This window comes from Haliotis cracherodii, unplaced genomic scaffold, assembly GCF_022045235.1.
Source record: "Haliotis cracherodii isolate W230 unplaced genomic scaffold, xgHalCrac1.p SCAF_9, whole genome shotgun sequence".
NCBI classification, from domain to species: domain Eukaryota; kingdom Metazoa; phylum Mollusca; class Gastropoda; order Lepetellida; family Haliotidae; genus Haliotis; species Haliotis cracherodii.
In genome coordinates this window covers 21,984,159-21,996,873 of record NW_027266343.1, presented here as the reverse complement: position 1 = coordinate 21,996,873, position 12,715 = coordinate 21,984,159, and the positions used below count along the sequence as shown (strand labels likewise).

The 12,715-nt window shown below is 39.8% G+C and overlaps 2 protein-coding genes across 4 annotated transcripts in view; one reads left to right on the top strand and one right to left on the bottom strand.

Annotated features, from left to right (window-relative positions):
* The window catches only part of LOC139452054 (trichohyalin-like), a 66,951-nt gene extending 64,203 nt beyond the window's left edge, over positions 1-2,748 (bottom strand). Inside the window, exon 1 of the mRNA XM_071233353.1 lies at positions 2,236-2,748. Within this exon, the coding sequence (XP_071089454.1) occupies positions 2,236-2,418 (183 nt within the window). The 5' untranslated portion in view covers positions 2,419-2,748. The remainder of the gene's footprint in view (positions 1-2,235) is intronic.
* Positions 2,749-2,828: 80 nt separating this feature from the next.
* LOC139452052 (limbin-like) overlaps positions 2,829-12,715 on the top strand; it is a 54,442-nt gene continuing 44,555 nt past the window's right edge. The window contains exons 1-2 of one of the 3 annotated variants that reach the window (XM_071233351.1): positions 2,829-2,886; positions 3,545-3,668. The gene's annotated coding sequence lies outside the window, so the exon portion shown is untranslated. Of the gene's footprint in view, positions 2,915-3,544; positions 3,669-12,715 lie in introns of all 3 variants that reach the window. The other 2 variants (XM_071233350.1, XM_071233352.1) reach the window with 2 other exon arrangements.

Sequence of the window (12,715 nt, the reverse complement as noted above, 5' to 3'; positions counted from 1 at the left end):
CTTTTTTTATAGTTCATAACAACAGTGTTGTCTATGGTTTTTTTACAGGGATCCCTGAGGAACTCTGTCCATAACACAACAGCAGTTGATCTTCCAGACGATTCCGACAGTGTAAAACTGTAGACCAGTACAACAGATCTTTGACTTTGTTTAATGAATGAATTTCGAATATTAATCCTTGTTGTTACTCGTTATATTTTGATATGACAAAGGATGAAATATTTCTTTTAGATGTTCCTTTCTCGTATTACTTAAAGAGAAAAAATGTCCATAAACATTTGCTGGCCATTTCTCCTTGTAGATCATACCTGATGTAATAACAGCTTGATCTGCTGCAAGTTGGAAAAAAACATTTTTAGTTTAGATGACTATCATACGAACTATGTGCAACAGCATCATGTATTACACAGCATCCTACCTCCTATATCGTGAGTAAACTCATGGGTGCGTTGCAAAGCGCCAATCGCTTTTAAGCGATGTAAAGCAATTCGTCTTACAACAGTGCGCTAACTTTCAGCCGCTTGCAAGCGAAACAATCGCTGACTGAGGTCGCTTCGTTCTCAAACCAAAATGGCGGCTTACTTTGACAGCGGAACAAGGAATTCTTGACTGGATCAACGAGAAAATGAGCAAAGGTAGCTAACACCCCATCATCCTCAGTCTGCTCTACATCTTCGAAGTAGTCATAAATTTCATCAGCTCGCCATCGAGCCTCTTCTATTACGTTCTTCATTACGCGGATGGTCAGGTTCGCTGACATGGTTGATGCATGTCATCGTATCCCAATTACGTGGATAGATGCTCATGATGTCAATCACTGGATTGTCTGGTCCATACTCATTTATTAACAAACCGCCGTCATATAGCTGGAACATTGCTGAGTGTGGCGTTAAACAACAAACAAACAAACGTCAAGCTACCAGGAGGTAGTTGTGCCGCCATTTTGGCAGAGTGCGCAAGCGCTTCGAAATGTTGCAGACCCCGGGTAGAGCGATGAATTTGCTTTCTCAAAGCGATTCGTGGCTTGCAACGTGCCCATGTGATCAGCATGGTAAACTGTTCAATGCACGCCCTCATAGTATTGCAATGGCCCGCCCTCCAGAACATGCTTCAGATGTCATATGTGGGGTTTTGTATCATTTTGTATCCTTTACGGTCAATCATCCCTTTATGATCGTTAGGGTTAGGTAAATCTACCCTTTTAGTGGCTATCATAGATTCTATAGGGGCTCCTAATATACTTCACACAAAAACGTCGAGCAAAAAGTATGAAATGGTTTTGTATCGAATACTTTGGCTACTGGAAACTGTCCTGGAACATTCACACAAGAAACTTTCACCGGCTACATTTTTTCAGTACTGATTCAAAAGCGAACTTACCGTTGTGTCATCACTAGTCATGCTTATTCCTCCCTCGTTCCTTATTATTATCCACATACAGTGTTCCCTACCACACTTTTCTGTCACAAAAATCACCATATCATTCATGCGTACTTGCGAGTTCGACGTCTGACGTCTGACGCCTGGAACTGTTTTCAGTTCGCGGCATATCGGCTCATTCCTCTCCACTCGGTATCTTGTAGATTACGGAATGGGACGAGTGTGCCAAATGGCATCGGAATCATTTGTAAGTGTCCGTAGACTAAAGTCACGAGACACCATGCCTACCTGTAACCTTCGTAAGTGTCCGTCACATATTCGACCCTTCTCGTTCTGTTCCGTGACGTCATAGGCATGACTAGGTAAATTTGCACTACGTTTAAAAGTGTGGACGTAGCTCAGTCGGTTAGCTGTCAGGCTAACAATCCGAAGGTCGAGGGTTCGCGTCCGACGGATTCTCACAAAAACTGGTTGTTTGTCATGAGACGTGTGACCTACGGCAGAGATCGTCCTCACGAGAAGTTGTGGTACTGTATTCTAAAGGTGCTCCTATTATGTCATTGAAGTAACTGACTTAACAGGTCGTTGTTGTTGATCGTTGACATTGTTTCGCTATGAGTAAAGTAACGAAGGGTTACGAAACTGAGAAATAAGAAAAGAATTAGAGGTGATGAAATCGGTAAGATATGAATTTACTAAGATACAAAATGACCTGTTACCATATGAGCAATGGTTCCAAGCCTGGATCACCGACACCCTCATTATGGACTTAATTAATGTTTTTACTTCGGCCTAATAGTTGCGTTGGAAGTATTCCTATTTATGGCTCAGGTCGAGTAAAGACAAATTACTAACCTTCTTTTTCTGCCATTCTCGCAGGCAAGGTCTAACTAGGGCCGCTGCGACAATAGCCCCAATGAAGAGGCCAATAAAGAAAGCACCGGCTATCCATCCACTGTCACTGACAAACGTCGTCTGCTCGACTTCGATTGTGATGGGCACACACACATCTTCAAGAGTATGACTGCACGATGACATCGCTGACACACATAGGCACTAATTGGTAGATGTGCGATAATCCGTCAACGGATAGTGAAAATAATTTTGTGTACAGTTCAGTGTAGTTTTATCCAAGAACACGGAAAATACACAGCATCTTGTCTCCTACAATGAGTCCAACACTTGGCTACTTGATCTACTCAAGAGTGCAATCAACTATCACCAAACCTGCGATTTGCAGTACTTTTCTTTCTATGAAATGATAATGTAGTTATCACTAACATATCTGAGTAGCAGATTATACGGAAAAAACAAAAGAACTGTAATCCACAGTTGTCATATCCTGATTTGAAACGAGCACATGCACACCGCCATCTTTGTTGTTGTGGTAAATAGCTCGTGGTTGCTCCGTGGCGACAGTTTCAAGTTCCCCGCGATTGGCCATACTTTTATGGAGGAGTGGAGTGACTTGAAACCGCAAGGAATTGTCGAACACGGAAAATGCAGGTAAAATTCGCCGTTGAGGTTTATTTAGGTGAGTGGATGGTTTTTTATCTGTCGGTTATGGAAACTTAATTAGAATATGAAACAAGATTTGTACGTGGTATATTAATGCAGGTGTAAAGTTAACACAGAGTTTACCTGATGTGTTTTTAAGATCACAATCGATGTGTCCACGATCTGTCGTACTAATCTACCTGTGTATTCTTACATTTAAGTTACAAAAATAAATAAAAATGTTTGTTTTGGACCTTACGGGGAAACTCTTGAATTCTTACAATGTTGATATAAATACGGCAATGTGACTTTAATTAATGTAAACATGATAGAGACAGGGATGAATGCATATATGATTATGTATATTCAACACGTTCAATACTTTGAAATAGTAAACAATATTTTACCATTACATATAGAACCCTGCATTCTGATTGGTCTTCCACAAATATCAGTCAGGAGATAAACCTACTATGTTTCCAATGTAGATGTTTAGAAGTAGATTCGACACCTGTAAAAGAAAAAAAATCATTCATAATAGAAATCAGATCTGATCAGTCAATCAAAGGTTTCAAATCCCAATAAACACCTCTGTTTGAAACGCTGATTTGATGGCAGCACTGTCACAGAAGCGAATTTTAAAAGGAAACAACATTCCAACTTTCAGTCGTCTAGCCGGCGCCAATTTAATTACCCCACATAATCACCAGAAGCCAATTAGAGCCATCGACCAACAAACTGGGCTTCTGACCTTCGAGGGGCCAACTGGAAAATCTCGTTGACAGCAAGAGGTAATCGAATCCTCACATTTGAGTTGATATGATATATACCTAAAAACATTTTACCAAGCAAATTCATCTGCATGTGTAAATGTGTACACATGTACCATTATGTAGTTTGGAATACAGAAAATATGTGTACATATTATTTTTGTAATTATACAATTCAGTTCATATACTCAACAGCAATGACCCTTATTTTTCAGAAAAATTGCATATAAGACAACAATTACAACACCCTAGTTGTCATCCATTTTTCGGGGCGGTCGGGTAGCCTAGTGGTTAAAGCGTTAGCTCATCACGCTGAAGACCCTGGTTCGATTCCCGACATGGGTACAATGTGTGAAGCCCATTTCTGGTGTCCCCCCGCCGTGATATTGCTGGAATATTGCTAAAAGCGGCGTAAAACCTCACTCACTCACTCATCCATGTTTCATGGTAGAACCCGCCACCTGTGTATTTGTTGTCATTCACTTGATGCTCAGTTAATGACGTTATTTCAGGTATATTTAGTGGTAGAACTACTCTATGGGCGGCCATTCGGTCAAAAAATACAAAGTTGAAATAAAGGACAAAAGTATGCAATAATAGTCAAATGTTACGAATAAGGTATTAAATGTTACTGATTACGGTAAAAATACAAAGTTGAAATAAAGGTCAAAAGTACGCAATATAATAGACAAATGTTTACTAAAGAACGTCAATGCGCACGAAAGGACACTGAAATTACTGTAATGTAAATTTGGATCTGAAACATAACTTGGCATCATATAACACCCTTGTGTTGCATCAAGCAAAAAGGCCCTTTCCCGGGGATGATGCATAAACGCAACATGTATATTCACAATGTGTACATAATACATATGTATGTCTGACGGTGGGTGCACCTCGGCATGCAGTTAAATATACACAGTGGAACAAGCCAATTAAACTCTGAATGGTTTACAAATTGCAGCACCATCTGGCGTTCTTTATTGTCAACATCCTTTAGCAGTTTAGTGTCCTTTCGTGCGCACTGACGTTCTTTAGTACACATTGTTCTTTCCTTTCATTTGACGTCTTTTCGTAACATTTGGACCCGTGAAGATTCCGGGGTAGAATAGGTCTTCAGCAACCCATGCTTGCCGTAAAAGGTGACTATGCTTGTCGTAAAAGGCGACTAACGGGATCGGGTGGTCACCCTCATTGATTGCGTGGATCGATGCTCATGATATCAATCACTGGATTGTCTGGTCCAGACTCGATTATTTACAGACCGCCGTCATATAGCTGGAATATTGCTGAGTGCGGCGTTAAACAACAAACCAACCAACCATCGTAACATTTGACTATTATTGCATACTTTTGTCCTTTATTTCAACTTTGTATTTTTTTTTAACCGAATAGCCGCCCACACTACTCGATTACCTGACAAGGACTAGAAAATATTTCAATAATGTTGACCACTGCCTATGAGGGTGTCAGGGTAATAAAGCACTCAGTGGTTCGCATTGTGTCAGGGGTGATTAGGTCTGATGTGGTGAATGTACTACATGTTATGTAATATGCACATGGAAGCACAGTGAGACAGGACTGATCAGTAGAGTTGCAAAAAACTTTGACTGAAGGATTATGTGATAATAGATGGAATGATTAGTTTGCTGTTAAAAAGTAAGTGTTCAACTATGTAGGTTTACTAAAGCAGACAGAATACTCCCATATCTGGGAGTGCTGATATAAAAACAATGTACTTTGTTCCAAGGATTTGGTGAAAATATATTGATTGATTGCTTATTGTTTTCTAACTCTGGATTTGTTAAGAACTGTGGACATCATGAACATAGTTGTCACATGAGCCCTCTCAGCTGACCAATGAGACTTGACATCTTTGTGAAACACCTGAAACAAACTTACATGATCAGTTGAGAAATGAACACCGGTCATTATATCCTGAAATGCTATATATATTTTAAAATATTAGATTGTTACAAAGACACATGACATCGGACAGGTTTTTTTGTACAGATTCAGATGTATGGGTATTGTTCCTCTATGTGGATATCTGCAGATACATTCTTTGAACAAGGTAACTGCCTGATATTATACATATAAATTTTGTCGGTTGTAATTACAATATTTGCATTTTGTTTTCATTCATTTGCTGTAGCAAGATCGTGGGAGGCCTCAACAGTGTTCCATTCATAAAATTTATCCAGCAATAGCGATCAGTTGTTCCAAAGTGCCATGCTTATGGTTATTTTTATTTTACATACATATAGTAAAAGCTGCAACTAGAATAACTTGATGTTGGACTATTTTATATCTGATAAAATAGTAGTTTCAGATACTATTCATCTGATCATTGCATCAAAATTCTTTGAAGTTATATTCATTGTGTATTATTTAACTGAATCACCCGTAGATTAATTGGTAGAAAATGTGCATATATACAGCTGATTGCCATTTCTGGCTTAGTTCACGAGAAAATAGACACAGTAATCTTTATTTCTGCATATAAAACAATGCCTAGCAGATCAGAAAATACAGTTTCAATGGTAAATCATCATGTTTTGTGATAATTTATCTGAATTTCACATTTTTTTTATCGAGTTTGTTATCACCTGTTCGTTTACCCGAATTCTCTAAAGGGATACTATGTATATTTTTATTGTACATAACATTATGTAGACCGATGAGTTCACCCATATATATATGCATAAATCAACAACAAAAAAATGTCAGTTTGGCTGCAGCTCTTTTTGTATACCTTTGTTATGATATATGGCTTCTCATTCTTCGATACCCCGATAGGTGTCGCTGCGCCAGCACAAAGTGAATAGTGCCTAACACAAGTCAAACCAGTCAGAATTATAGTCCATAATAATAGTCCAGGCAGGGGCACTGATCTAAAGCCATTCCCCGGGACTGGTTGTTGCCTTTGTTATTGTTTTTTCCTGTGAGTACCTGGATGATATAGCAGAAACCTAGACTAGTTCGCGACCTGTGCTGCGCAATTCGTAAGCGCATTTGTCACTTTTATTGATAGTATAAGGGCGTATGGTCACATTGATCAACAAAATGAAATACCGTTTTGGAAATAATAAGGAAATGTAGGCATCTAGCATCGGTAATGGTGACAAAGTTTTGGAAAGTCACTTGCTTGGTAATTGTGCGATATCCGTTTACACTATTTTGACATGCAACACAGAGTAAATATTTCTCCTGAGCATTGCTTATTTTATCGTGTTTATATTTTTACAGTCAAAATGTGCAAAATGTTCACTTAGGAAATTTATTAAACACCTGAATATTCAGTTATTTTACAAATTGACTGAAAAATATGTCCATCTGTATTATTATGACAACAAATTATAAACATTGTTATGTTTAATATCATCACCAAGAGCAGGGTATGAAACTCCCAAAAATTTCAGCCAGACCACAGGACTGGCTAGCTGAAATACTTGCCAGCCCTGACCAAAACCTGCCTGCCCACTATAATCATATATTTCTCAGGATAAGCTAACGTTTCTTTTTGGTTACATTTTATCATTCATCTTTACATGTGAATTAATGCTTATCATCGGGAAATATTTAGAATATTTTCACATATGAAATATAACCCGACAGTCGGGCAGGGGGATTTGAAAATCAGGCAGCCCGAGTTGAAATCAACCCGTCTCGGACGGTCGGGCAGGCAGGTATTTCGAACACAGCCAAGAGACTGAAAATGTTACGATTTCTATATTGTTTGGCTTTTAATCCTACATAATAATCTATTGTGATGTTTTTAGGCCCTTTTGATCGTCTTGATCAATTTTAGTCGATCTGTTAAAGATGGCTGCCAAGAGATTGATGGCTAGACATAGAACATCAATACACTGTTGGTCTCTGATGACATATTTGAGTGATTTAAACTTCTAAATTGGGGTAAATGTACCCAAGGCTTCACAAAGACCACTCAGTCATTTATATAAATTAAATATCAATATTTATCTCTTAATTAGCATGTTTTGGCAAGTTTAAATTTCAATGTTGATTGTTATTGTCTGAATCAACAAAGCTGCGGTAAATCACTTTCATACAAAAGTGTACCAGTCTTGGATGTTGATTTTGTGAAATGTTCCCTGATTGGACTATCGATATGTGCAATAGTCCAATCATGTAATTATTTAGCACAGGAAAGTGGGCTTGATATGGCAAGATTTGAATTTTTTTCTGACTTTTATATGTTTTTATAATTGTGCGTGTGTGTAAAAATTTCCGAGTTTTGTTGCAGAAACAACGATTTTCATTGACTCGTTATTCGTTGTGAAATAACATTATCAAAGATGTTCTTACACATAACTGCTGTACAGATAGCAAATGTTCAGCACAGCCTTGTAACTAAGGACTTTATTGGATGATAACGAAGGAGATAGCGAAATAAAACAGCCAAATATCACGATCTGCCTTCTTGGATGCAAGACAAAAACAATGGACCGGTGTGCACATTTCTAAAGACAGATGAAACAAAAATAATTACTTTCAGAAGTCTTATTTTGTCCCTTATACCATTACACAATATACAGTGATCCCTCGCTATTGTGCTCTTCGATAAAGCTCCTCGGTTACTACGCGCGGTAACGCATGGCTCCCAAAATTTATGTACACTTTTATTACATAACATAATTGTATTGTTGTTCGTTGTTCATTTGCACATAATGCTTCTCATTGCATAATCAACCGTTTATCGCTGAATGGAGTTCTAATAATCTGTTTGAAAACATCCACGGCAAGTCCCGGAAATACGATTGTTCAACTAGTTAACTTTTCACACTATACATCCTTTGATCTTAGAAGCACATGCATGCAATAAAAGAGAAGGTGAGGTGAGGTACTTGGAGATTTAACGTGCGCTTTCCGACTCAAAGCGTATTTCGCACACGGGGAAGCACTTTATACTATTGGGAGAAAAAAAGCGTAATGAATAAATAAAGTAGTGCGACCCCCAAAAATGTAACTTTTACGGACCTAATGTAAAATAAAGCTGCGGGGGGGCGGGGATTTGGCTGGGTGGGGGAGGGTGGTAAAAAAGTACTGAATAATATGGAAAAGTTGGGGCGTGGGTTGGGGGGCAGGGGGTCAAGCGTGGGAAGGCACGACGTCGGCGGGCGAGCGTGTGTGGCGACCAGCGGAGATTATCTCAGCTGGCCGGAGATGAGCGTGGCGGCGATGTACTCTTCTCGGATGAGGCCTGGGAAGAGACCGTCAACTAGTCGGGCCGCCATGGCCTTGACGAAGTTGTTGTTGAAGACAACATCGCTGTTTTCCAGGAAGTCCTTGAGGTCCTGGAAACTGTGCATCTCATGCTCGAAGCGCTCGCCCTCTATGGACTGGACCATAACCATGGCTGGTTGGGGGCGGATGCTAGGGTGGATCCTGTTGGTAGGTCTCCCGGAGGCGGGTGGAGGCAGGTGCTTGTGTGAGTCCTTGGCTTTAGCTGCTTCCCGGGTAAGTATGATCCGCGCGTCCTCTGGCTTCTCCTTTGGCACCGGGACCGGACTGGTCTGGGTGTGTCTGTTGCGGAGAGGGGGGACTGGTGGTGTGGCTGTCATTGAGTGTAGGGCCTGGAGGGTCGGCTGTCTGACACTCTATGGACTGGGTGGTAGGAGTAGCTGGGATGGGTGAAGCGTCTGGGGAGAATATGCTTCTCCTCTTTCTCTTCTTCCTCCCGTGTCCTGTCCCCTCCCCCCTGGATTCAAGGGGAGCGAGCTCCAGTGCTGCTGTTGGGGGTGGAGGGGTGGTAGGAAGACTTTCCTCGATCTCCATGTTGGAGACTGGAGGAGTCTTCTTTACCTTGGGCGGCCTTTTCCTCTTCACCGGGCGTGGTGGAGCAGGGGCAGGGGCCGGGGCCGGGCGGGTTTCTCCTTAGGCTTGGTCTTGGCCGGGGCCTTGACCAGAGGCCTCTTCTTTTGACCAAAGTCAAAGATGATGGAGATGGTGGAGGTTTTGGACTTATAGGAAGTCCTGAGGGAGTAGTCCCCAACCCGGTAAGCCAGCAAGGGCTCCAGGATGGAGACAAGCTCCCTCGGTAGTGACCTAGAGAGATCTCTCATAGTCGGTTGGTAGTTTGAGAGCTTTGGTGGACGTGTTCGCAGGGCGAGTATCCAAGCCAAGATGTTATAAAAGAGAACCACAAGCGAAGTTTATATTCTTAATTAGTGGGCAATCCAATTTTAGGCGACACTGTCACACACATGTAGTTGCTGTCACAACACGGCGGTTATTCATTTCGTAATCGCGCTTTTGTAACATCGCCTGTTTTTTTCCATAGTTATAACAAGCGATTTCATTGGATTAAAATTTGTTTCTAATGACGCTTTCTTGCCGAAATCTGCTACAAGTTTCGTGATTGGTCAATTTTTAGCACGTGACCTCAGGCAGCCAATCAAATTATAGCTGTGATACCAAGCTCGTGTTTGATAAATTTCAGAAGTTGGCGAAAGACTTTTTTGTTAAATCGTGTTATTCTGAACGTTTTAAGCAGGAATCACGATATATATAAAAAATATGGAACTTCGCGAATGTATCGTGCTAGGTTTACGAGCTGTGACAAAGATTTTTCATGCATATATTTTTGCATTAAACGTTGTTTCCGAGCCGAGAATTCAAGGCGAAGAAAGCTGAGATGTCATTTGACTTACATTACACGCAATCGCACGAAACGATGGAAATAATAACTTTGATGTAAGTTTGATTACTTTTAGATATATTTTTGTTGATTTTATTTATCACTTTGTATAATATATTTAAAGATTTGCTTGAAACGTTTTTATTTTACTCTTTGACATGTTCGATGCGGACCCGTTGTCGAAATGTGTGTCCGAGAATTTTATTTTCAATAACATCGCGGGAAATAGTGAATAATTTTTTAATTTATCGATAAAAAATGATAAATTGAAATGGAATACGTATTTCAGACATTGTGAAATGTGACAGATTTAATAAATGAATGATATTACAGGTAGATCTAGGTCCATAAAAATATATACTATTTTGACGTGACGTGAGATAAACACATATTGATGATTTGAGATCTGCCGAGCGCGCTACCCCGCCTCGGCCTCGGTTAAAAGGCTCATCGTCTATAACGCCCACCAATTATTTGGACTCCCATTGGTAGCGTTGTAGCGAGGGACCACTGTATAAACCAAATCTACACTTACCTTTCAAGTCGGATTTTTTAAAGCAATAAGCGGAAAAAAGTTGAAGAGCTGGTCAGTGAATCTACCCATGAGTCCCTGCGATGACCCCCCGCAGAGGTGGAAAAACAGTCGCCGGTAGCACGGCGTAGATGACCTGAGGCTATCTGTTGCGTTTCCTATCCAGGTTATATAGGTCCGTGGTTTGAGTTAAGGTGTAACTTCAATCAACTACAGTGTTTCCATGATGAGATCCTTTGATACTTTATCTTTTTGCCAGGGTCCCGGTAAAACAATTACCATTTGAACATTTTGTACCCAACTTGAGAATTAACACAGGTACCAAGGTAGGGTCCACTCTGGTAATAGGGGGTCGTGTACCCGGGTAGTAAATTTAGACTCATGCCAGCCCTTGTTTCTATATATGATATAATCTATCTCGTCATGCTGAGTAATGGATCTGGAAACTCTCAAAGTGTTGCTATATCTGTTAATCCTACAAAAATAACATTGCATGCACTGCTGAGATGTTTGAAACAAACTTTGATCATGACAATGTGAAGAATCTTGATAACAAATAATGTCTGTACTAGCTTTTTGTGACTAACATTCTGTTTGGGTACCATAAACCAGTTGCTGCCCTTGGTTCTATTCCAAACAATGAATATGTGAGGCATCTTCAATGTTATTACTAGTCCGGTATAAGTAGACATAAGTTGTGCATCAACACAATAGTCAAATGGATTATCAGACAGAAGAGCTCTGTAAGTCGGGAGCAATCAGAGCAAACTGTTGAAATTGCACAGTGCATCAAACACCAAGAACCCGTTTTACCCCCAGTGGTTAATATAAATTGTTTGGGGAATGAATTTGCCTGTGATTTTTATTGCCTATTTGTTGTGGCAGGAATATAGTTCATTTTAGAAGTTTTGCCACTTATATTAACATAGCTACAAAATACTTGTGTTGCTGTCAGAATTAACAATAATCATAGTTAGTGTTGACAAGTTTCATTCAGTTGATAAGCTTCACTTATCCATATTTCATTTGAATTTAAGAAGTCTCTGACATAAATTACCTTGTATGTCTGAGCAAATATCTGAATATGACATTATATGTTTTACAGACGCACACCTTGATGATTCTGTAAACACAAATGACCTGACAATAGACCTTTATCATTCGCCTTATAGGAGGGTTAGGAACTGTTTTGGTGGTGGTATTATTGTATATTTCTCGGCATTGTTGTATGTTAAACGTAGGGAAGATTTAGAATGATATAATTATGATAATATGTTTTTCGAGGTTTTCTTGCCTCAGAAGATAATATTGTTATGTGCGTGGTACAGACCACCTTACACCCCTGTGTTGTATTGGGATCAACTAGAACACTCACTTGAAACTGCTCTAGATTACCTGGTATACGCCTTACGTTGTTCTACTCGGTGATATTAACAAAGATTTACTCAACAGCAACCTTCACCATCTGCACGATATTTTAGTTAGGAAGAGTTTACGTAATGTAATTAAGGAGCCGATACGCGTCACTCAGTATTCACAAACTCTGCTTGACCCCATTGTTATCAGTGACGATTGTAATTGTATAGAGTCGAGTGTTGTCGACTTCAGCATGCATATCAGTGACCACAAGGGGGTTGTTGTTTCGCTAGTGAACTGCATTGACATAAAAAAAACCTATGTAAGAAAGCTTCTGATTCATAAAAATGGTGACTATGCTAAGTTAAATGAATTGATTGAATCAACTATAGTAGAGGCACATGTTTAATAGCTGCGAGTCTATTGATGTAATATGTGATATTTTTCTGTCCACATTTAAAAACTAGATAAGCTTATGCATACCAAGCTGTGCTGTTACAAGTTACAATAAGGCCAACA